The sequence below is a fragment of the Melopsittacus undulatus genome, chromosome 10, assembly GCF_012275295.1.
Source record: "Melopsittacus undulatus isolate bMelUnd1 chromosome 10, bMelUnd1.mat.Z, whole genome shotgun sequence".
Lineage (NCBI taxonomy): Eukaryota > Metazoa > Chordata > Aves > Psittaciformes > Psittaculidae > Melopsittacus > Melopsittacus undulatus.
The window spans coordinates 2,548,612-2,569,975 of record NC_047536.1 but is presented as its reverse complement, the minus strand read 5'-3'; the positions used below and the strand labels follow the sequence as shown (position 1 = coordinate 2,569,975).

Here is a 21,364-nt window from a genome sequence, read left to right as displayed (position 1 = left end):
GTAACAAGTTCAAACTGCACTGCAAAGTGACAAGCCACATCTTCAGTTACTATTGTGTCACTTCAAATGGTACAGTTTAGTACATATGGAGATGAGCAATCGACAGCAAAAGCACTTGATTGTGCACAGTTAACAGACTCCAACATCATTTCTGAGCAGGCAACGTAAATGAGCACATCCCAACACTTGTGTCAGACAAGTACATTCACAGCTTCATCACGCACATCTAGTAAGCAATTTCTCCAAAAGCTTCCTACATTATTTCATGCAAGAAACCACAACACATTGACTTCCCCCCACCACAAACAAACACCATCATGTTTCTAAAGATAACTCCAGACACGGTATCTACAAGATATATTTATTCATTATCTAGAAGTATTCTGATGGTGGGCAACTCACAAACGCAATAGAGACTATATTTTAGAAAGAAAGAGAAAGGTTTATTTTAAATACTGGTACAGATAAAAGAACTTACAGTTTCAAAAGAATACTGTCCCACAAAAATACATAGAGATTAACATGCACCTTTGCAATCAGGTCAGTCTGAAAGTCGAACAATTACATATAAGGGGGAAAAACAAACCATTACGAATTCTGAATCCAGGAGGGAAGAATTTTGGGAGCATTTGGCTTAGCTGACTTCTGTATCAAAGCTGTCTAGTCTCTTGCTCAGAGCTGACCCGTCTTAAGTGAGGAGACCTGTAGCAAGAGCTTATCTTTCAGAATAACACTGCTTCAAATAAGAAATAACTACTACAATGTTTAGAAATTTAGCCAAGATTCAAGACAAGGTACCACTTCAGGTGCCAGGGATCTGCCCTCTGGGATGCCCTAAGGTATCAAAAGTGCAATCTCTTATTAATGCCTCCATACTCTTCACAGAGCAGGGCAGATCAATAGTGAAGTTTCAAATCTGTACATTCATGTGTGACATCAGTTTATTCAGTATTTCCTGCTGAAGCAGGACTCCAAATTCTTGAGGTGCCTTCCAGAACTGTTATTGCTGAGCACACTGTGTTTCAGAAGTTGCCTTAGAAGATACATACAATGTTGTGTACTTTTTCTTTTGCATTTTCTTCTCTGTTTTGATTTTATTTTCTTTCTCTTCTTTTTCCGTAGTTTCAAAGCTGGATTCAGCTGTTAACCTATAGGCAAAGCAACCATTCTAAATACATATTTTGTTATTGAAAAACATGGCTAAGATAAGAGTGTCAAGCAAAGTCAACAAGACAACTGGCATACAAGACCATACATATGTTAAGACAGAGCAAGCAGTGCTTAAGAGTAAAACAAGGAAAAAAGCGCAAAGTCCATTCTTGGTAATCTGAATCTGGGTAGTGTTTAGTCTGGAGTTCAGCCTATGCTTCCCTAGCAGCTCTAACTAGGGGTGGAGAGCTTGTTCCTGTGGTAGATACTCTTCATTTGTCCCTCCACTATGCTATCTTAAAACATCTCTGTCCAAGGCCACCAGAAACAGTACCCCAGCAGCTATAATTTCCAGGAGGAATTTCCTGTAAAAATCCAGACCTAAATTATATTCTAAAGCAGCACAATTGGGTTTATACAAAATACTCCCTTTCTATGTTATTAGGTAATTCTGTTAGTGTATAGTGTAAGAACTGTGGAAATCAAATTCACAGCAGAAACACAAGATTGTCTCATAGCATTAAACAGCTGTTAGAATCTCTTATTTAAAGAGAGAAAAGAATCACCTTTGTATGCTCTGAATGCCCACCAGGATGGTTACACATGGCAGCAAACAGTGAGTTAACTTCCTCAGACTACAGCCACCTTAGTAAATATCTGAAGTGATTTTATCAGCGGACTGACATTGGCTTATGAAAATGAAATGAGCCATCTCATATTACAAACTACACTTTTATGTTAGTGACAGCTTTTTTCTAAGTCAGTAAGCAATCACCATAATCTACTTCATTACGAAAACCTTAGGTTGTGACAGTGAGTATTCAAAAATGCCTGAATATTCAAATCATTGAGCTTTAATGTGACAATGGACGATACAAGCAAATTTTTTCCTCTTTCATTCTTAGTCTTGTGTGACAGATCATGTCCACAGGCTGGTATATATCACAAGAAAAGGGACAAATGAGTGAGCTTACAGAGATAACAGATTCTCAAGTAAAGAGCTGATCATCACCTTCAGATTAATTCTTTTCTACCAACCTCTATGATAACAATGAAGCAGTAGTGACCCAATGTTATGAACTCACTGCAACCCCCATTCCCCTTGTGCCATGTGGTAAGGAGAAGGTAGAAACTGGAAGTGAAGGAGTAAAGTTGAACCTGGAAAGAAGGGCTGGGGATCAGGGGTGAGATAGTTGCCATTCTTTTTCACTGTCCCACTACTTGGAACTGGCGATGAATTCCCCAAGTCTGCTTTGCCCATAACTAATTGATCCCTGTCTTGACCTCAACCCACAAGCTTTTTCCACCTTCTCTTCTCTCTCATCCTGTTGAAGAGAGGGAATGAGAGCAGCTGGGTGGGCAGCTAGCAACAAGACATTAACCTACCACAGTCCTCATACCAAGGCCAGCTCACAGCACTGACACCCCTTAACAGCACTGGCATGTTTCATCAAGTGTTACCACAGGGCAAGGGATGGATCAGAAAGGAGAGATAGCAGTTAAACACTCTCACTCGATAAAGAACCATTTGTGAAACTATGACATGATTCTATCAAGCTTTGACCTTATAGACTAAATAAACTAGATGTAATGAGCGTTCCTTCTACCCATACGAGGAATATCAAGCAGTTTCATCAGATGGGAGCTTTACTTCGTGAGGATGAACACCATGACTAAAGCTCCAGAGAGAACAGTTATCCACATCTCCTGCTGAGCCAAATGGCCACAAGCATTTGGACCATGTTTAAATGAGGTGGATTTGGTATATATAATCCAACTAAATTTAAAAGAGCAAATAAGCTCTTAGGCACACAAACCCTTCTTGAGATCAAACTAAAGCAAACAAGCTCAAATCTAAACGCAAACTAAGCTGGCCAGCAAGGTCTTGTATTTGCATTTCAGTGTCAAACATGAAGAAAAGAATTTTAGTGCAGAATTGTGTCTTTTTGCTGACCAGCTGGCCTAACACAAACCATCACTCCCTATAACCTTCGCATTGCCTGAACTACAGTAGCAATTAACAATTAATGACTTAACATTTCAATCTTCACCTTCACGTACTATGTTCTCAAACCCACATGCCATAACCTAATCAGCACCACCACCTAAATACAGTTTTCCAGTTTTTACTCACTTTAAGTACACACATATGTGCTACAGATACAGACAAATACTCTTAGCTCCCCATTACCCAGCTTTATCTTACTCAATCATAACAGCAAAGAAGCAGCTTCAAATACGGAAATCTGCCACCCATACCAGTACATACAGATGACTTCTGAACACTTCTTCATCATCGCCTCTGCAAAAATGACAAAGCTTTTCAAAAAAGCCCTTCCTAGAAATGAAGGCTGCAATCCTTTCACAGTTATCATGACTTTTCACTGCCACATTTCATAGGTCAGTGATGACAGAGCTAGGCTAATGGCTGCACAAGAACTACTCCACTTGCAAAAATATCCCTAACGACCACAACAGCCTTCTCAGCTGGAGCATCACAAAGTAAAACACTGACAACTGCCTAACATTTATTTCCTCCCCAAAATCTCCATTTTCAGGTTCCATTTTCTCCATTTCTGCTCGAGTTGTCCATATTTTTTGTGTCTTAGCATTTAGCTAGGATTCCTATCTAGCATTTGGCCACATCCACCACAGAACACTCCAGGGATTCAGAGTTTAGAAAGCCAGCCTCTTAAACACTCAGATTTTATAAGGATTTCCTATTTCATAATAAATGATAATGGTTGAGGATTAAGTAAATTCTCAATCTTATCATCATCACTAACTGTGGAGTTAGTAATTCATTAACATATAATATGAATGGAACCTTCTGCCTGGATTTGCTTTTCACAGGTTCATACCACCACTGAAAACAACTTAAAAGCTTATATGGAGTTACGTGGATTTTATTTTCCTGTTTTGTTGGTGATTTTACTTTTTAAATCCATTGATTTATGATTTGTTTCTTATTTGAGTCAACAGCAATGGGTCCAAGATTAGAACTTATGAACTGACTTCACCACCTTCTAGTATGTTTTTCCCCACTCACTCTGCTTTCAAACATCAACTCCACAAAATACTTTCCTCACCCACTTTCTCTGGTAGGTTTTCCCTTCACATAAACTGTTTCCAACAACTTCCTGTTGGCAAACACTCAATCTTCTTTTCCAAAAGAAACAGGAGGAAATTAGTTTAACTCTTCACACCCTGGTTACATGCTATCTGTTCCTTGATGTGTACAGAACACCACCAAAACACAAGACCATCACTAAACTATACAGCATTGTCTCTCAACCTGCACCTCCCACATTTGACCTCTGTGATCTTTCCTGGTGGTAAGACCCCACATACTTTGATACAATCACTTAAAGTGGCAATTCAGACATATTCTTTCCAGATTGTTTCAGAACATGGTACTGTTTGGTTACTTTAAAACTACTTATGGCATCCAATGCAACCTTCAATAACTGATTTGATAAAGTATCAATCCAGTTACAAATGAATGCCACTGATTAGGGTATACCACACAAATTCCTATATGTTATACCCTTTTCCATCTCTTAAGCTGCTGTCATTTTAGAGTCAATAAACTATTTCTATTAGCAGACATAACCAGGTTCTAAGCTCCAAGTATCTAAATTATCCCAGATACCCACACACCCCAAACACTCAAAACACATGTTTACAAAGATTATGAATATGAACAGAATACAAAAGCATCAGCTGAGAAACAGAAAAGAAATCAGCATTCCTTTTACCAAGGTAAAAATGTTTGAGCTAATTATTGTTTGAAGTTACTTCATCTATGAAGAAACTGAAGTTCTGTTCAGGGAAAAAACTTCATCTTAATTTACCATTGTGTTTCTAGTTATCATGCATCCAGATTATGGAAGTCATTTGATAAAAAGCATCGTAGATTGTCTGTTTTCTCATACAATGCAAACTCTATTCATCTAATTCAGGTTAATAATTACTTAACTAATTTCTGGGTTTCAGCTAAATCTTGAAGTCGATGAGGGCTGAAATTCAGTCTGAAACTGAAGCATGATACCTACTGCCTTTATTACATGATATGCAATAGTTCTGAGGGGGATCAAGAAAACAGAAGAGCTATTTCTGACATCAGAGGAAATGGGGCACGCTGTCATGCTACATGCACACCTTCAGCATTCTCAAGCAGCACCAAAGTTATTTCAAAGATTGTTACAGTTTCAAGAGTCTCTTTTACTAGTCATCATCTTAGTCTTTCTTAAAGGTATTGAGAGGTTCAACGCAGGGAGCCGGAGCTGAGGAATTACACTGCATGCAACACTGAGGAAATAGATAAAGAAGTGGATAGCACAGTTCATGCAGCGAAAGAAAAGAGATGCAGGTCTGTGCTGATTGCCTTGACCATAGACAGAAGCTGACACTGACCTGGGGGCAGCTGAAGTCAAAGAATTGCTTCCACTTCTGCTACATGAAGTAAAGGCTTCATGATTCTTATCTTCAATTTTAACTCTCTTTTTTTCTCTTTCAGGTTCAACTAATTTCTGTATTACTTGAACAGCCATATTCACCGGCGCTGCTTCAGAATCATGTTTCTTTTGAGAAGCACCACTTTGCTCCAAGTTCACGGAAGTCATCTTGATTTCTTCCTTACTTGGCAACTGAGTAAGAGCAGCTTCTTTTACTGAAGTATTTTTGCTGTCCAAGTATTCACAAGTATTGTCCACTGGAGTCTTCTCCCTCCTCTTTTTAATTTTAGCACCTTTAAATAATTCTAAGAGAAAAGAAATATATATTTTGTACACAAGTGAAGCTGGAGTTAACTTGCCCACCAACATGTTCAGAATAAAGCTAATAAAAAACATTTCACATAACTAAAGACCTTGGAATAATTCTTAATAGATAATTCATATCCCTTAAAGACTGTCCTTGATCTAACCTGTTACAGTAAGTAAGCAGCCCAGTAGACATTAGGTTGAAAAAGAGACAAAACTCTTTCTCCCCATTCACTCCACGATTTTACCAAGGCTTTCAAATTACATGGTCTGCACTACTTGGGAATGCTCTATTACATCATTTCTATTTTGGAGGCTGCTGAGGTAAGCTTCCACAACTAGGTTTTCAAAATTAAATCCTTTGGGCATGGACAAGCATCAAATGCAGATCACCCCTCTGGATCCACATTCATTCTCCTCCACCGGCTGCGACTCCCTTGTTTCTGCACATAGCTGGTCATCAGCTGGTTTTTGAGCGAGCCTCTGCTGTCAAAACTTAATCCATATTAGCTTAAGCTACTAAGCAGTTTTTCTTCTAAATGCTCTGTACAAAGCTCCTTTCAAGCTGCCTGCATTCAGAAACCCAGTACTTCTCATCAACAGATACTACTATTAAGATGAAAAGCATCTCTTGAGAATCTGTTCCCACCTACTTGACTGTGGTTATCTATAAAACTGCTGAACACTGTAACATGTACACTTTCGTCTCCCAATATCAGTGTTTGTATACATACTGATATAAGGTCCTTGAGAAAGATAAGACTATTATTTCAGTTCAGCGGGTTTTGGACCAGGTTATTATCACAGAGGCAGCCATTTAAATATTAGTTCATGTCTTAACTAATCCAGTGTTTCCTGTTTGATGTCATTCACCTTGCAAAGGTTGACAAGACCAGATTTAATTTTTCCCATACAAAAGAACAGTATTTACCTTCAGGTTCATACTTCATTTTTAGCTCATCCAGCCTAACTCGCAAGTTCATATTTTCACTTTGGCAAGTTTGCAGATGCCTCTCATTTGCAAAGAGTTTCCTTTCAACTTCTAGAACCCTTTGGCTCTCATGCAGGGCCTTCATCCTCTGCAAAGACAGTTCATTTTTCAAGGTTTCTGTTTCCTTGCTGGGGTGGGAAGAAAATGATAGAGTTATACAGGACCATAGTAAAGCAGTACAAAGTCAGCTAAGCATTTTGCACATAAAATTTGGGATTATACTCTAGTAAGAAATGCAAGAGACCTCTTTCAATACAATGAAAGTTTTCACTTGAACTTCACACAGAACAGCGAGTTTAGTTACCAGGGATAAAACTCATGTTAAAAACAAAGCTGTATGCCGGCTTAGGAAACCTTCCATAACCTAGAAATTCACTCTTTCACTGGGGGTTTTCTAGTATAAATTACTATAATTACTCCTGTAACTGACAATACAAACTTTACACAGAGGTGTTACTTTAAATACCCAACACAAAACCAGTTATGTTAATACTCAGTGCATGTCCTTGCCTCTGTTTCAGAGGCCATTAACTTGCACATCATAAGCACTGAATCTGCATTCCTTGGCAATTCCAAAATACTTGGATCATGCCAGTTTCTCGTAACAGCACCACAGTGAGGCAACAGACTTATCAGGCATTCCCACAGCAGACCACTGCCTCCTTCTGCCTGTGCAATATTTCAATCTGAGGGGTCAAAAACAGTCCTGAAGACTACAGAGTTCCTAATTGACAGATATGGAACTCATCAGCCAACAAACACAACTAAAAAGTCCAATAAACATTTTAAGTGCTATTAGCTAGCTCTTTTCAGAAGAGAAAAAGACCCTGTAGTCTTGAAAAGCTAAATACAGCTCCCTTACAGATTATTTTATTTAATTCTCAATTATCCTGTACCTTGGAGCATTAACAAGAAATCCAGAAGGCAACAAGAATTAATAGTTCTGCTGCTACCTTTTGCAACAACAACTAAAACCAAACCAACTCACAGTCCCACATCAAAGATAGGATGGCTCCACAGCATTAGAGAATAAGATAATGAGTATATTTACACATACAATCAGTGGATTACAAATAGTAATAAAAAAGGGAGAACAAGACCAAGTGGCTAGAATATAACCAGACTACAAGCAATATCTAGGCCTTGGACCATTAAGTACTTACTTTGAGTTGTCAAGTTTCATTTGCAGTAAATCCACATAGTAACCATCTTCAGACTCCCCTCCTTTTGCACTACAACTAGCTTTGGATTCTTCCATATTCTCATACAAAGTCTAATAAAGAAAAAAATATCAGGTTGTCAAATAGGGACTTTTCAGAAGCACTTTAACTCAGGTCCTCAGGTGACAGTTTCCATGTATTTCTATGGAGAAGCCTTATCATAGAGCATTTCAACATACAAGAGAGCTCAGTTGCTCCAAGTACTTCCTCACTGGTTACAAATGTCAGATAGCTCTGAAACTGACAGTTCCCTGTCATTCACCCAAAGAGAAATACAAAGAGCAAGTAAGGCCAACCCCAGAAGTTTTCAAGTAGCACCTAAGACCAGTTATCTTCCTTTCAACTAGAAAATAAAGGCCATTTAGTTAACCTGCAGGGATTTCGTTTCAGTCTTCATTTCTAAGCTTCAGCAGCTGCACCCCAAAGGAACACAATGGCCAAACCCTCAAAGTCAATTACATCTCTTAAACAAGAAAGTTGGTTCATAGTAAAGATGCCATTAACACAATAAACTCCCCACAAAATACACCAGTAACATGTAACATTCTGGGGGGGTTGTTTTGTGGGTTGTTTTTTTTTTTTTGAACAACCACTACTCAAGATTTAATACTACCAGTACTTTAGATGGTTATTTAATCAATTATTTAAGTTCTTGACACTACTTACCTATGGCACCAAGACAAAAAAAATACTCAAGCTTATACAGAAGTGGTAAAGCAATCAAGCAGTCTAATTTCTTACTGAAATGGGTTAAGCCTAGCTTTATGCCAACCTGGTTAAATGCAGAACAGAGAATTCATAAGCTAATATGCTAAGTTTACATGTCACAGCTGTGATAAGAAACAGCCAAACTAATCCATACATATATACACACAAGAAAGCTACAGGTTTTAACTCCGTATAAACAGCAACCTCAGTAACATACTTTGGAAGAAGAAAAATACAACAAGGTGATACCAACTCTCATACTAGGACTGAAAAAATAGCTTTAGAGGATGATGAAGCAAGTCTATTTCTGGAAAAGGGTGTACTTCAACTGCAAAGTTGAAACATGAAAAAATAAACATTTCAGAAATCAAGCATAACTGAGAAACTAAAAAGTGGTAAAGCCAAAGAACGCACAGTTGAAGGGTGAAATGGTTGAGTCTTTCAAGAGAAAAATCAGATGTCAGATAACTGACCTTTGCCACATAGCTGAATTTAAACACAAGTAACTATGTAAAATACAAAGTTGCTACACACAGGAACCCAGAAAAAATTGTTTTCTAAACCAGGGACTAGGTAGCGTAGAATTTCCTGCTTCTCTGAGCTTCAGAAGTGTATGTTCACCAGCTGGGAAATAGAACTTTGTTCAAATGAAGTTGTTCAGAGTCTTTCCAAACATAAGCATGGATATCAGATAGGTCTCATAATTCTTATTCTCATGCTTTAGCTTCCAATTATGACTTCTTCACTTAACTACAGTACACATACCTTAAATTTCTCTAGCTGCCTCACTTTCAGAAGCAGATCTTGTATCTCACCATTTTTCTGTTCTAACATCGACTGCAAGCGTTCCAGCTGATCAAAATCTGCTTGAGAGCCTTTCAGCTGGAGCAGTGTAGCCATCTGCAGCTAAGAAAAAAAGGAAAACAAAACCTTTACAACAAATACTGGGTTAAGGAACTGAAAACCTCAGCCTCTTACCCAGAAGAATTAGGGTATGGAAGCCTTGTCATTTTAATCCTGAATATATTCTTCACAATTATCACTATAGGATGACACTAGGAATCTTTAGGACAGCTGAAAGCTCACAGAACAGTATAGTCCTGGGGTGTCATATCCTTCCACATATTGACTTAGGAACCTGTAAATATTCTGTCGAGGACACACACAACATTTCATATTCAAACCATGAACACCAAGTCACCAACTGCTGTCCAAGTTGTTCATCAAAGCAAAATTGCATCTATTGCAAACATCTTACTTGGGAAAACACACTAATTCAGCAATGAGTTTTAAAAGCCTTTTTTTTTTTAGTCACCCTGATTCTGAGGTATAGAAAACACTAAGTTTGCCTTCTGTAATACCAATCCAAGAATTTTAGGTGTTCCTTTAGTGGAACACACCCTTTTAAGCAAGGCAACACCCTCTGTCATTACAAAAGGAGAAGTTTATCAACAAGTCTTGCATTTACAGCAGATTTTTTTGATGCCATTAACAATATCATCATAGTACAAGGGCATTAATACCTTTAGTCAAAAGTGATACATCAGATGTTCAAACATGTGGAAAAACAAAACGAAATGCAATACAGAAAGACTTAGCAGGGATTTAGTGGTAACTGTAGCACTTTTCCCAGTCCAGCCAGTATGGATAAGGTACCACTGCAGGACACTTGGAGAAATCACAGGCAAAGGACCAACTCAAACTAATTAGGACTACAGATTAACAGAGAAAACCAGAGAAGAGCATTAACCCTACAGGATCTCCTATATCTAGTAAAGGAGATCAATGATCCTGTACACAAACTAGAGCTAAAGAAAGATTGAGGCATCTCCTCCTCATGGCTCCTACAGGACATAAGTGAGGCAAAAATTTAACCCCCACTAGCTGACTAATGCTGTTCTTACATTTCCCAAGTTTACAGACATTAACCTATTTCCCTTTTGTTTACAAGCCCACTTGCTAACTGGCAGAACTGCAGATTGCAGTTAATCTACATTAAAAAAAAACAAACAAAAAACCCCAAAACTCTAAAGAAACTATAAAGGATACTGTGGGTTGTGGAAAATACACCAGACATGGTAAAACCTTCCCAACAGCACTGCCTACTATCTGTTCAGGAGCCAGATCTTCCGAAGTCATCAGTACATACCAAAGTCAGGCATTCTGACAACTACAACTGCAACAAGAGTTAACTACACTGTGGGAATCCACTGCTGAATGAAGCAATCAGTTAACTACAGATTGAGTTTTAACATCATAACACAGCACAAAGTAAAGAGGATCCTAAGAGGGATCTAAGATAGCAAGGTAAGCAAAACAGCTGTCTTGACAAACTGCCTGTCTCCAGTGTTGACACTGCAAGGAACTGAGTACAAACTGAAATTCTAAATAAAACCACTAAGTAGAAGAACAGTGACAGCAATTTGCCTCAGTTCTTGGTGCAAATCTTCATTATTAGGAATGTTTTTTACACCATTCAATCAGTATGACTGACCTACCCTCATGTTACAAGGAGAGCATTTCTGAAGAAACAGATCCTTTTCAACCACCCCCTCAAGTATCTAGCTCTCAAAGTCAGATTTCAGTGAAATACAGTTCCTTTGCTGCATCAGTAGTTGTCTGGTTTAATTATTTTCCACCTACTTCTCCTCACAAACCAGGTAACACAGACTTACTATCATCAGTGTTACTCATCATCACTATTGATATTTAAGCACTCTCCTCAAGCTGTATGCTCCAGAATTTGAACAAATGAAAGGATCCACACTTGAGCTGGAAAATCACAAGACCAACATGGAAACAGCTGGCAGTTTTGCAGCACCCCCTTCACATTATCTTGTAAATTAGCTCCTGCTAACTCATTCTCAACAGCATTAACGAACAGGCTCACATCCTATGGGAGTCTAAAATAAATAGTTAAGTTAAATAGTTAGGACAAAAGTTATTACTTTTTCTTGCACTACAGATAAAGTGAAAAAAATATGGGCAAACAAAACAAGAAAGCAACCTGGACAGAGGGAACAGAATGGTGTAATCAGAGGACAGGGCACAAGCCCTTTTCCTTATGTTCATTCCTAGCAACCATAGTTAATTCACAAGTAAACTACTCATGTGGTAGAAGAATCAGATTTTTAAAAACAATTTTCAAGACTAACTGAATGCTGGTTTGAATAACAGGAGTTGTGGTTTACCCATTTAACAACTATTCCAAAGTGAGCAAACACAGCACCTTCAGTATAACATGAAGTTCCAGGATAAAGTAGCAGCACTATTAGCAATAGAAAAAACATTGACGTACCATAAAAGTTATATAGCACAATGACATCTCACTTATTTTCTCTCCCATTTTCCTCCCCCAGACTACTGTATCATATTCAGAAGATAACCAAAGCCCCATCCTGTGCATCAAAGCAGCGCCTTGTCAGACCCCAAAGAAATCCTGCAGAACTGCAGTAATGGTCATACCTTCATTCTTTGCAACTGTTCTCTAGCGAATGCATACTGCTTTTGTAGGGACTGATATTTTACTTTCACACTGATCAGCTGCCGCTCCATTTCTGCCCTACGGTCCTCCACCTACAGAACATTGTTAACAGTTATTACTATGAAAATGATAACATGACTTTTTGTCAAGTGGATGATGAGTTTTACAAGGAGGTGTTACCTAGCAATCCATGTTGGTTCTGCAAACACTGCTTTTCTAGCAAGCAGACTTGAAATCATAGAATCATAGAAATGATGCACTACTGTCAATGCCTCTGAGATAAAAGTGAGCACACACTGCTGGAGCAGCTGAAGCCTAAGCACTAAAGTGTAACAAATTTATCTTCTGATATCCAAGTAACATTGCATATGATTCAGTGTTGCTGTAGAATAATTTTGTCCATTGGAACTGTGTATTAATTTAACCCATTCTCTGAGGGCTGCCAGAAAACAAAATAACTCCTTCTGCATTTAACAGTGGCTGAACTTCTATTCAAAGAACAAATCCAAAAATTCTCCCAAACATGAAAACATCCAACCATTTTCAGCTTGTTTTTAAGACTGCATTCATCAGCATCTTCTTATATTTCACATACTATATTCTACACTAAAGAACATTTACCAGCTGAACAAAGCTGCTAACAGCTAAAAGCTGCTGGCAGAATTGTCATGAACTCTCAGTCCCATCTTCTATCTTGACAGCAAGGTAACTAAGTTATTCCATTAAGTTTATTAACTCCTCAAATTCAGAGCATGCATAAGAATTGTTTTCAATAGGTCAGTCCCTAGACAGTTCAACCATGAAGTAGTATCTGAGGATCAGAGACTCCTGCTGGCCAGACCAAGTACAAATACTTGAATATTCTCAATATAAGGAAAAAAAACAACTTCTGAAATACTTCTTCTCTCCTCTGTGTATTTTTGGGTATCTGTGGAATAATTGTACCTCAGCAAAGAGAGAGTTGCCTTTCCTTGTAGGGTCCAAAGACTGCTGCACTGCATGATCCAGCTGAACCTGAAGCTCCTGATTAGCTTCACGAGCTTTCTAGATTAAAGCAAAGAGTATTAGCCATTTAAGCATCTGATATAATGCATGTATGAATTTAATCAAGTGATTTTACCTCTTTCATTGCCTATGTCTTTAGCGCAGACTATACTGTACTGTGGTACTTAACTGTGCATACAGTTCTAGTCAATAAGAGACAATCAGTTTTGTTTCACTATTAGGCTTAATATTCCACTTTATTCCTTTATTCCCATTTTCAGGAAAACTTGATGTTTATCAGCTGAACTAATGGTACTGAGACTATTAGTCCTGCTGTGTTATTTTGTCACAAATCTACTACTTAGTACAAAATTTTCCAAGGCATTCAGTACAAACTTGAAATAAAAATCAGAATTCTATCAGTGACCTGTGAGAAGGTCCCATTATGAGACAGAATTCTGCCGTGCACAGATCTCCATACACAGCCTTCCACAAAAGAAAGCCAACAGAGTATTTAGTAAGAGGCAATACCAAAGATGATGAGCCAATATCCTCCCCCTCCAAATTCACACTTGACTAAAAAGTTAATGGCACAACTTGTGCCATTCAGGGATCATCTACCATTGTTGAATGACATGAAGAGAATACCTCTAACGCATTGCAGTAAGAAACAACTTCTTTTTCCCTTTCTTCTTTTTCTCCCTGTAGACGCTCTAGCTGGTTACGTAGGTTACTGTTTATGAGTTCTAGTTGCTCTTTACTGTACTCTAGTTCATTCAGTTTTTCTTCAACACTGGCCTAAACAAAAAAACAAAACAAAACAGAAAGTATTAAATAAAGTCTTTTTAAAACAATATGAGGAAAAGCAGGACCATGTGAACCAAACAGCCTTGTCAGTAGGCATTACTTTTAATACCAAGTATTATCTTGAAGAGGTTGTATGGCCTCAAAATATAGTTAGTAAGGCCATTTTGTTCAGTACACATTCTCTGAATAGTCAGCCAGTCATAAGGTAGCAACATACACAAAGTACTGAAAACTGAAAAGAGCAAAAGTACAGGATTTTATCTTCCACTACTGCTAATAATGAAGTATTAGTCACTCACCTTCACACTTTCTAGTTCAGTGAGTTCTAGCTGAAGACTGAGCATTTCTGAAGACATGGTCTCATGTACACGCTCAGACATGATATGCAATTCTTCTGACTTGGCGGCAATTATTTCCTTCTGATGCTCTACTTTGTGCCTCAGTTGTTTCTCAGACAGTCGGGTTTCATCTAGTTCTGCTTTCAGGTTCTCCAGCTTAAAGACAGTTGATAACTAAGTAGTACCATTTTATAACAAACTCTCACAACACATGATGCTTTTTACTGTTCTAACCACAGAAAGTGTCTTAGAAATACGATGTAAGAGTAAACTCTTGAAAATAAGCTATGCAATTTTTTATAATTAACAATGTAACTATGCAGATGTTTGCTAAAAAATAACCAAGCAAGCTCCTACACATAATTATTTGAGTTGGTTTGGTAGTAAATGTGCAATTATGAGTTTAATACATTCTTTAAAATGCTATTGGCAACACTTTAGCTTTATATTAGTTGGCAAACCTTGTTTTTAAGGTCGCTGATTTCTTGTCCATAGACCCTGGCAAGCTGCTCTTTCTGCTTATCCAGTTGCATGTTTTGCTGTTGCTTAAGGGAATCACATTCAAAACTCAAGCTTTCCAACATTCGATTCTTGAGTTCAATTTCTCTCTGGAGAGTATATTTCTCTTGTTCAAATTTCTGAAAGAAATAACAGACTAATAAAGCTAGATGTAATATTTATAAGTGTTTAGGGAGCAGTTTACTCAATACATGCTCAGCACCAAGATGCCAAATGCCTCAGACTTGTAGCTCACTCAACCTTTAGTTAAAGTCCCATTTATGGAATCGTCAGACCTGTGTTTTAAAAAAAGAAAAACTGCCCTGAAATTTTATGACTTATTTGGTTGTGCAACACTCTCTGCTTCATGGAATTATGCATCTCTTTGCACCCCCCACTAAGGCTCTGGGCATCTTTTCTACGAGTGTAAGAAGTGTAGAGAGAGCTTAAGGTGTCCTTCCTACCACTACCGAACCCAATTATGTTACAACTTATTACAGTCCATTCAGTGTTTCCCTACTGCACAAGCCTTCAATGTCTGGTAAAGACATCCAAATTGTCTACTGCTTTGAAATAAATCCCAGACTTTTACAGAAGAGTACACAGACTTTTCTCACCGTCCCTTGTGCCTACTGTTAAAACTTGTGCTCATGGTAACTATCTTGGCTCCCAGATCTCCAAGAGAGCCACATATTCAAAAGCACAAAGGAATTTGTAGGATAACCATGGCTCCCACACAAGATGCTGTTTCACTGCATGAAAGCAGACAATTCCTTCCCTCTGCCCTTAGAAGTTACCAACTGATATAGCTCAGATAAGCTTTGCCTCTAATTGTGCTCCAGCCTATAACATAGGATCACAGCCTATGGATGCAGCTTCTCAACACACTAGCTACCACAGGAGGTTATCAGCAAAAAAGTATGATCCTGCCCTGCTTTCTTATCACTTGTGCTTTGCAGCTGCAAAAAAAAACATCAACATTACCATGTTTACAAGAAGTGGAAGAGATTTTCCTGACTAGAATTTTCTCAAACAATTACTATAAAGAATAAGGTTGACTAAGTAATACTGCTGTATTTCAGCACTATACTACTCTTTTCTGAGCTGTAAAGAAATGTATTAATACAAATCAGAATCCCTCAGTATTTAGAATATTTGAAAAACCCCAAGAATTCAACGTTATAGTCTTGCTGCCAGCGTGCTTTTTACAGCTTCAAGTGATACAAAGCTTACAGGGAGAGCATAACAAGAATCACTAAACATACCCAAACCACATACTTTAAGACAAAAATAGCACTTCATATTAATTTTACATTCGTACACGGTAGCAAATGCTTGATGCACAGTTGACTACAAAACTCTGTCCCAGTTCGATAAAATTATGCTGAATATCTTCAGAGAAGAGATGAAAAGCCCTCTCTACAAATACTTATACTAAGAGGCTTATTAAAACTAATCTAGACTCTAAAAGGCATTTAAAACACCTGTGACATTCAGAAAAGAGCAAAAACAAAGTTCTTGACTACTTTTTCTACTCAGTTTAAAACATCACCTCTGTTTTTTCAGTCAATTCACGACGTGTTTCATCCAACTGATTTTGAACTTCACTTTGGGACTCCAATAAATCCAAGCCATATTGTGCTGCCTTTCTTCGTTCATTCTCTGCTTCCTTGAGTTGGTTTTTAAGGCTTAAAATGGTCTCACTCTCCATTTTTCTTCCTTTTCTTACTTCAACGTAGCAAACAAAAAAGGATTAAAAAATACACTGCAGTAAGTGACAGCAGTTAATCTGAAAGAAGTGATTGGATTTCCTGCCTTAATCAGGATTCAAGCATGCAACAAAACAACTCCTGTTCACAAACCAATCTCCTAGCCCACTAGAATCAGAGTTAATCTTTCATATAGCTATCTTGCCACGTATGAAAGAGAAGGTTAGGAAATAACATTGAAAATACTCTATGTATATGGCTGACAGTATTTCCTGTGGTATTAGAAATAAACCCACAATTAAATATAGCATTTCTTGTGTACACAAATAACACTTAAAATCCTTTAGGCAGCTGTATGAGAATAGTTTATTCCTAGTAACATTATGTGGGCTACAAAAAGAGATAAAGGCAAAGAGCCAAAAATAGAAAACCTGTCAAAAGATAAGGAATTTTAACACAGATTTATTTGTTTATAGTGCTTAATGGAGTCTTCCATGTCTTTAAATCTAAGGTAACCTGTTGCAGGCAACCTACTTAATAATTGCCACCTCTACCATGTTTCCAAAAATTCATCCATTTTATTCTTGTATCATAACAGAAGACACAAGTAAAGGTGAATTTTGCAAAACTTAGTCAAAATAAATTCAAACAAGCAATTAAAAAAATTTAAACTTAAATTAACACCGTAAGCTTGCATGACTGCTTGCTCCCAAGCCTACTAAACCAGCACACTGCAAACAAATCCTATTAAGACAGAAAATACTAATCAACTCAGGCTTCTGAACAAAGTCCAAGAGTTCCCACAAAGCATTCAGCACCAATGATACACAAATACAGAACACCACTGCAATTCATTTTTCAAAGCCAAGGTTCATATATTTTATATAATTCAAAGATAAACATAATTCTTCATTAAAGGTCTTATTCTGTGCTTTTGATTTTTTACATAAGGAATTTAGTTGTTGCCATTTCTTACTGGCACATATATATTCTGAGGTATGTCAGCAAGATCCTGGTATTGAAAGAGCAAATTTCACAGCTCAATACATAAGAGTATTTTTAAGAGTCATTACTGTAATGTACAGCCTTCACTTTTTATTTTTGCTATCTCTTATGCTACATGGTTACCTAGCTTCCTATAAACAGAAATAACTTTAAAATGCAGGAGTATATCAACTGTGCCAATTCCTTTCTGAGCTACAAGACAGAAATTATTAAATTCTGGTTTACTCATTTTCCATCACTTGTTGCTGTTATCAAAGTCTAACACTTTATCCAGCCAGGCTCCACAGCCAGTTTTTCACATCTAACCTTTGCAAAGCCTTAAATACTATTTTGGTACACTTATGCTAAAGTAAGCCACTGAAAGACAGGCATTTTGCATACATATAACTAAGAGTAAACAATATTATTACTACTGCAAGGCCAGGTACAATTGAATAATGAAACATTAAACAGTAAGATGAATCAATTCAAGCATATAGGTTAACCACTTGAGGCATGCATTCACATTAGCAAAAAAGATTAGTATTAATCACTTCATTAACAGAATTCTAAAAACAGTTTTATTTTCTGAACAAACACCAGTATTGAGGCAACACAGCAATTTAATAGCTTTTAGCTTACTAAGCTAAACTTGAGTTATATTTTTAACTCACCTTCAGAAGTCCATTTAAGTCTTTCTTGACTTATTCTTGTACTCCACCTTTAGAAATAAGAAAAAAGCACAACTGTGTCTAGTCCAGATGAGTACACTCTGCCATTACAGCACAGTCTTCACGCCTGGGGCTGTCTCATGAAAATGCAGATCACAAGCTAAAACCCCACAGAAATGCAAATCTTATTCAAACTGCAGTTGAGGCAGCTGTCAGCTTAGAAACAGGCAAGCGGGCAATGTTGCCAAAGGATAGATGAACTGCAACTGGCCTGTGGGGCAAGTAAACAAGTAAACAAAGTACACCCTGGCTCACCTCGTTCTAGCACACATAATTTTAAGGGTTATTTGGGGATTTTTGGCTTGTTCCCTCCTGCTTCTTCTGTCTATTCAAACTGCTCTCCTCCAGTTTCACATACAACATCTTTAAGCTCTTCTTAAATCATTTACACAGAGATGTCATAAAAAGAGATGCTAGGCTTTAATTTTATAGTTGAAGTTTAAAACATCAAAGGGTGCCTTTAAAGCATAGACATCCTCAAGTTTTCATTGGCAATTCTGGATGAAAATAAACAGGGCCTGGTAGCTTTGTTCATAAAGCTATAGGGTATAGGGAGATAATTACCTGTAATTTAATATTATATATGAGATTAAGTAAACTAACTTGAAAATAACGTTTTAAAAAGTAGTAAAACGAGCGTGTAGGACAGAACATAATAGAAATCAGTCTCCATTTATCCAACCAGAAGTCAGAGGAGTTCCTCGCTTTTGACTAATTATCTTTGAACATTTTACGATGGTTTCTGTGCTGACGGCTTCAGCCCTTGATTATTCAACCATTTAAGCACTCCTTTATAAAAATACTGAGGTAGGAGGTAGAAAAAGCAGTATTCTGGGGTGCAAGCTTCCTTTCCCACTAGCTGCTGTTGCAGTTAACTGCTGTCTCCCAGGGTCACACTTAACAGCTCTCTCTGTCCTGATCTGCTCGCAAGCGCCTATGCAGTTTTCTGACTGCTAACATTAGCAAGTTTCCCTCCCGTAAGACAGATATTCCCGTTACGTTCCAAATCAGCTACTACAACAGGTCCAAGTCTTCACCTCCCAAGTCGCACACGCCAAATGAAACGTTCTCAGGGTTCCTACCTCCCACAAAACCCGCTCCCTGAAGGCGAGTCCCACACTGACTGCAGCAGGGGCCGGCCAGCCCCGGCACGTCCTCACCACCTCACACCCGAGCAGGAGCTTATGGCCGGTTCTGGTAGAAGAATTCCCCTTGCCCATAGCGTTAACTCTACATGAAAACAAGGCAGGAGGACGCGCGTCCAACCCACTTCATTTAACGCAGCACCTCCGGAGCCGCAGGACACAAACAGCCCTTTTTTTGCCCCCAGAACAACAGCGGAAGGCCCAAACAACGAGACCCAGCGAGGCACAGACCTGAAAACCGCAGCTCTCAAACACTGCGGCACGGAAAGGAGACAGACGGACACACAACCACCACCGACAGCCCGACCCCGAACCCCACGGAACACCACCGATAACAGTCCCCGAGCACACCCTCAGCTCACCGGCCGCCGCCGCTCCTGCAGTTCAAACCCGGCCTCGCGACACCGCCCCAAATATCGCGAGAGCTGCCGCAACGACCAACCTGCTCCTCCTCCGCTCCGCCTCTGCGCATGCGCGGTGTCACCGCCCGTGGGGTGGGGTTGGAGCGCTCCTGTGACGAGCAGTGAATGAGATGGGGGTGTTGGTTCGGTGTTGCTGCTCTTGAGTGTGTTGTACTGGAGCCGCTCCTCTAAGCTTGGTATGGTGTGAAGTACGCAGGTGAGGTCTGTAAGAAAGGGTGTTAGAGACCATGGGTTATATAAAAAGGAAAGAGAAGGCAGTGAAATTAGCAGCCCATCTGTAGGTGACCGGAGATGCAGAGGATGTGCCTGACTCCAGAGCCACAGATAGTGCCCCGTCACGCAAAGGAAGCACACAGAGGAAGTGATGAGAGGCAAAGCATACCTAGTGCTACGTGCTATCTGGGAAGTTTGCAAAGCAGAGGATTCTGCACAATATTCCATAGGAGAGGCTTTGGTTATGACAATAGAACGGCGTGATTTATCCTAATGCCTGCTTTCATCAGCGGCGGCTGCTGAGGCCACCTGCCCGTGAGGATATGTCGCGATCTTCTTATTGACTCAGACCTTTCCCTGGAGCCTGTAGAGGTTAACATCCAAACTAAGAGCTAAACAACAAGTTATGGTGCTTGCAGCACACCTGTCAGCCAAACAATTCACTTGTTTTTCTTCTCAGCTTGCTCTAATTTCTCATTTTTAAGTCATGCAGCAGGGAGGGATTTCATAGTGTTAGATTGTCCAGAACTCACAGATTTTCTAAGCCATTGAAGATCTCGTTAATACCCACAAAGATGAACAAAATTAATCATCTAGAGCATCACCATGCAGTTCTGATTGGTTGAGATCCCAAGTATAGCTGTCTATGTACCATTGTCTCTGCCCCAAAGGAGAACCTGAGTAATTTTTACCTTTTAAGCAGGGGTTAAATTTTTAGTTTTGCTCTGCAAGATTCATGTATTTATTGCACTTTCTCTAAGCACATCAACGAGTGTGGAAGGTTTATTCTCATATTTAATGAAACATTCCTAACAAAAGCCATTGCATAGAAAGCATATTCTGCCTTTAAAGAAACATGTGTCCGGTAATGCAAGGTTAAATTCAAGCAACAGGCTTTAATTAGATGCAAGGATAATGACCCGATTTGGAGCAACCAGGATGGAAATAGATGTCTTAAGATAAAAAGGGCTTGTAAAATAAACAGTGTAGAATTCTACAGAGGAAGCCAGTAAAACTACCACTACTGTCAAAATGATGCTACTTCTGCCCTTCTGTCAAAAGGGGAGTTTAGCTTTTGTAAATAGAAATGGGTTTAAACATTAAATAGAGACTTGTCTAGACTGGCAAGAATGCCAAGCTGATTAAAACAGGGTTAGGAAATGAGAATCCTGTTCTAATCCTGATTCTGCTGCATTCACCATGTGTTTAACCATTCCA

General features: G+C 38.7%; 1 protein-coding gene across 2 annotated transcripts; it reads right to left on the bottom strand.

Moving 5' to 3' along the window:
* Positions 1 to 447: 447 nt before the first annotated feature.
* On the bottom strand, positions 448 to 18,440 carry SPDL1 (spindle apparatus coiled-coil protein 1). Of its 2 annotated transcripts, none has more exons than XM_034067254.1 (11): positions 16,495 to 16,655; positions 14,906 to 15,082; positions 14,406 to 14,600; positions 13,948 to 14,097; positions 13,261 to 13,359; positions 12,297 to 12,407; positions 9,597 to 9,737; positions 8,067 to 8,176; positions 6,844 to 7,031; positions 5,566 to 5,911; positions 448 to 1,148 (listed from the first exon to the last, which is right to left on the bottom strand). In XM_034067254.1, exons 1-11 carry the CDS (start codon positions 16,651 to 16,653, stop codon positions 1,001 to 1,003), a joined length of 1,824 nt encoding a protein of 607 aa, XP_033923145.1. In that variant the 5' UTR covers positions 16,654 to 16,655; the 3' UTR covers positions 448 to 1,000. The 2 variants fall into 2 exon arrangements, with proteins under 2 accessions (XP_033923145.1, XP_033923144.1); XM_034067253.1 differs by lacking the exon at positions 448 to 1,148 and adding an exon at positions 18,310 to 18,440 and having other exon boundaries at positions 5,361 to 5,911; positions 16,495 to 16,670.
* Between the last annotated feature and the right edge of the window lie 2,924 nt (positions 18,441 to 21,364).

Excerpts from the sequence above, each read along its gene's own strand:
- SPDL1 (XM_034067253.1), bottom strand. The coding sequence starts at position 16,653 with ATGGAGAGTGAGACCATTTTAAGCCTTAAAAACCAACTCAAGGAAGCA. Across the intron at positions 13,360-13,947 it reads CTTACTGCAATGCGTTAGAG|AAAGCTCGTGAAGCTAATCA; the intron begins GTATTCTCTTCA and ends GCTTTAATCTAG. Across the intron at positions 12,408-13,260 it reads GCAACTCTCTCTTTGCTGAG|GTGGAGGACCGTAGGGCAGA; the intron begins GTACAATTATTC and ends AATGTTCTGTAG.